The 4274-nt window shown below is 37.2% G+C and overlaps 1 protein-coding gene across 1 annotated transcript; it reads right to left on the reverse strand.

The window, feature by feature from the left end:
* Positions 1-3382: 3382 nt before the first annotated feature.
* On the reverse strand, positions 3383-3709 carry POLR3K (RNA polymerase III subunit K). The gene is given in 1 exon segment (NM_001168812.1): positions 3383-3709. A coding segment is annotated over 1 exon segment (327 nt).
* Positions 3710-4274: the final 565 nt, after the last annotated feature.

The following is a 4274-nucleotide window of genomic DNA, read 5'->3' on the forward strand; positions in this document are numbered from 1 at the left end:
CCAAATCTATAAAAGGCTATGAAACACCCACCAGAAGGACAGCCCAAAAGAAATTTAACAACAAGTACAGATCTACAAGGAAAATCCTTTGTAATGTTTTCCAGGGCACTACAATTTTTGAACATTACATGCAGGAAAATATTATATGGAAGAAACGTCACTTTACAAGCCTTCAGATGAGGTCTTTTCTATTTTAATGAGTGTCATATATGAGGAAATGTTTGATATAACAGCATTTCACTGAACTGTATTGCTGGAATAAACTGCAGTTACTTTGGACTTTCAGCTTTAATCTTGTGAGAAATAGATTTCTAAATACCTTTGGCAAGATGTTCAAGGTCTATTTCTTTCCCAGTGTGGATTTTAACTCAAAAGATCCAGCCACGCTCACATTGTGGTATTCCTCAGGTTCATTAAAGGTAAACAAATTAACAAAATATTGAATGAATGGTAAGGACGTTTCCATTCAATTATTCTTAAACACTGACAAATGGGGTACACATGAATTTGCTCAGTTTTAAATTACCCTTAGCATTTAAAAACTACCTGGATGAGTTCAAGAAGTAATGTGAGGCTGAGAAAAATATGAATTAATGAAGAACACATTTTGGTGATAGGCCTATAAATAAAAATTGTTTCTATGCGTATAGTTGGCACCCACAGATCGAACAGTAATGCAAGCAGACACAGCTTTCTACTGTCTTTTTATGTAAAAATTGGTTGGTTTCTGCTTTCTTTGCTATGCTAATAAATGCCAGGGAAAGTGTTAGCTGCATTTTAACTTTTTGTTTACATAGTTGCACACATACTGAGAAAGTTCCCACAGAATACAGCTTACCACACCTACTTAAGGGTTTCAAACTCACACAATTAATCACGCCTTTAAAAAAATGATTTGGTTTCCCACATTCAAGATAGTAGGCCTTTGTTATTTTTAACAATTTTGGCATACGAGATATGTAATAACTGCTTAAATATAACAGCATAGCCTTTGTTGCAATCAATCGTTCAATTTAATATGTCTGGATAGTGATAGACTGTTGATACTTCTAGATGGGAAGACATTTCCCCCTAGAAGCATGTAGAATTTAAAAAAAAAAAAAAAAAGGAAATTTCTTTGAATCTTCAACAGGAGAAGCCTACTTACATAGGTTCATTCAAACCAAAGCATCTTTTTCAGATTGGAAAACTGAAGTCATCAAATTAAAAAGAAAATACTAAACAGTTGGAGTGTGAAGCAATAGCCCCACTTCCTAAAAACAGCAACCAAAGACCTCTTTGAAATGTAGCAGTAGTAGAGAGAAGGCTAACGGAAAGTCGCCTCATCTACAGTCAATGTGCTTTCACATTTTCTCCCACCCGATGTCCCTCATGATAACCCATGAAGAAAGTGAGGCCAGCCCCGACACCGAGAGGCTGGGAGTAAGACTCCCAATGGAAGCACAGGTGTCTAGATATTTACATTTTCCACAAGTTAACAACCTGTTTTTAAAAAATATTTAGGGCCAGGCACAGTGGCTCACGCCTGTAATCCCAGCACTTTGGGAGGCCAAGGCGGGTGGATCACAAGTCCGGAGTTCAAGAGCAGCCTGGCCAACATAGTGAAACCCCGTCTATACTAAAAATACAAAAATTAGCCAGGCGTGGTGGCAGGCGCCTGTGGTCCCAGCTACTAAGGAGGCTGAGGCAGGAGAATCACTTGAACCCAGGAGGTGGAAGTTGCAGTGAGCCAAGATCATACCACTGCACTCCAGCCTGGGTGACACAGCGAGACTCTATCTCAAAATAAATAAATAAATAAATAAAATAAAATAAAAATGGCCGGGCACAGTGGCTCACTCCTGTAATCCCAGCACTTTGGGAGGCTGAGGTGTGAGGATCACCTGAGTTCAGGAGTTTGAGAGCAGCCTGGCCAACATTGTGAAACCCCATCTCTACTAAAAATACAAAAATTAGCTGGGCGTGGTGGTGGCAAGTGCCTGTAATCCCAGCTACTCACGAGGCTGAGGCAAAAGAATCACTTGAACTCGGGAGGCAGAGGTTGCTGTGAGCTGAAATCAAGCCACTGCACTCCAGCCTGGGTGACAATGAAACTTCATCTCAAAATAATAAATAATAATAATAATAATAAAAGATATTTAATATATTCCAATTGAAATGTTTCTAACACAAAGAAATGATAAATGCTTGAGGTGATGGAGACCTTATTACCCTGATGTGATCATTACAGTTGCATGTTGTATCAGAACGTCACATGTACCTAATGAATATAAACACTTATGATGTACTCAAAATAATTAAATTTTTTTCAAAATTGAAAAATATATGTAAAGCTACAGTTTCTAGATGACTGAAAGTTGACAAAATAGCAAAGAAAACTGAATTTAATTTTTATTGTGTATATCTGGGGGTTTATAAAGAGAACTGAAAACAGCAGTGCTGTTCAATTTGTCCTAATCTCTCTTCAGTTGAAATGATAACCTGCTTTCTAATGGCCAAAAAGAGTCTATTAAATTTAGTTTGGAGAATATTTGGACATGAATCTTTTCCTGTAGAGACAATGAAACATTTTCATTTCTCCTTGTAATTTCCATGTATTTTAATGAAATGTTGCATATATCATGTGCAGTTTCTTGCAATTTAGAAAAATAATTTTTTCTAAAGGTATTTATTTATTTTTTTATTTAAATCCCTTTGAAACCGAAGTAGCCACACACATTTGGAGTGCAGATGGTCATTATCTTTGGTTAATATTATTATCAGGAAGCAACATGGATAGTACATATTCATAATTAAAGTCATAATTCATTTTCTACTAAAAACCACAATTTCCTTTTTTTTGAAGAGTGTCTCAATGTGACTTTTGAAATCCAGTAAAATCGAATAATATTTACATTTTATGTTTTTTCTTCCCCCACTTTCTTATCCAATAAATTTTTTTTTTTAGAACTTTCACTTTAATGAAATACTCAGAATTGTGATTAAAATAAATAATAAATTACACAAGTTTACAAGTAACAGTTAAATATTTAGGGTTAAGTTTTGCAAACAGTACAAATGTTTAAGAGTGTTGATTGGGAGTAAGGGAATGTCAACTGCCAATAAATATGGAAGATGAAAGAACAGGACTTTAAACAGAGCGTATTTAGTTATGGGTCTCTGTCTCCTCCCCACACAGAAAAACTCCCAGATATTCGTGACTTCATCCACTCAGACTGGCAGATAGATCACATTTCCTGACCCCCCAGCTCTTCACCTCAAAAGGTTTATCTTTCCACTACACCAGCAAAGACCCTCAGGACACACGATTCATACTGCCAGCTAAGCATCTACGCCGAGGGACAAGGTAAGCATACGCTAAGGCAGCTGGGCCATCCTGGCCCTAATCCCTCCAGCGGTGTCCACGCTGAGCACTGCAGCACTTGTAGAAGGTGGTCATCGGCTCATCTGCAGAGCGGGTCTGAAGCTGCATGAAGTAAGCACGAGGATGTTCGCATTTGGGACATGGCTCTGCAGTAGAGTCAACATTCTCGCAGGCAGCTGCTCCACCAAGCACATCATCCACTTCTTTCAGTTTTGGGTACTTCCGATTTGTTACCTTGCGGGTGATGTTGTGCACGTAGGGGCACCTGTTGCAGGCGAAGCGGTGGCAGCGTTGTCCCTCCTCCACCATCAGCCCGTTTCCGCAGCCGGGGCAGAACAGCAGCATGGTCTGGAACTCCGCAGGCGCCAACCACCGGCAGCTCCCACTGCCGCTCAGCCTATCCAATAAATTAATGATCTAATTTGAATTCTCCATCCCAGAGAGAAGTCGTATTTTTCATTATTTTTAATTCATACTACGTGTTCAGCCATTCTGTTACCAAATTGGAAAATATTTCATAAGATCTAAAAAGTTTTTATTTTTTAAAATAAATATTAATGCTACAATAAACCTCGTTGTGTTTTTCCAAATCTTATACACATGTTATCTTTCAATATTCTTTTAAGAATATTATAACAATATTTTGTATTTTGTTCTATATTTACTTCTTTGCCAAAAAATATCAATTGTTTGTCATTTACTCAGTCTTCTAATTTTCAGTTCTAATATTTGCTAATGTTATATGCATGTAACATTTCACATTTTTTTAATTGACAATGTGTTTCCAGTCACAAATATCTTCATTTGCCAAAACCAATCATGAACATTGGTTGAGAAATGCATAACAGTAGTAACAAGATACTTTGTCTTTGAACTTAGACTACAATAACTTATTTTCCAATTTGAAAGA

The sequence above is a fragment of the Papio anubis genome, chromosome 3, assembly GCF_008728515.1.
Source record: "Papio anubis isolate 15944 chromosome 3, Panubis1.0, whole genome shotgun sequence".
In the NCBI taxonomy this organism is placed as follows: Eukaryota; Metazoa; Chordata; class Mammalia; order Primates; family Cercopithecidae; genus Papio; species Papio anubis.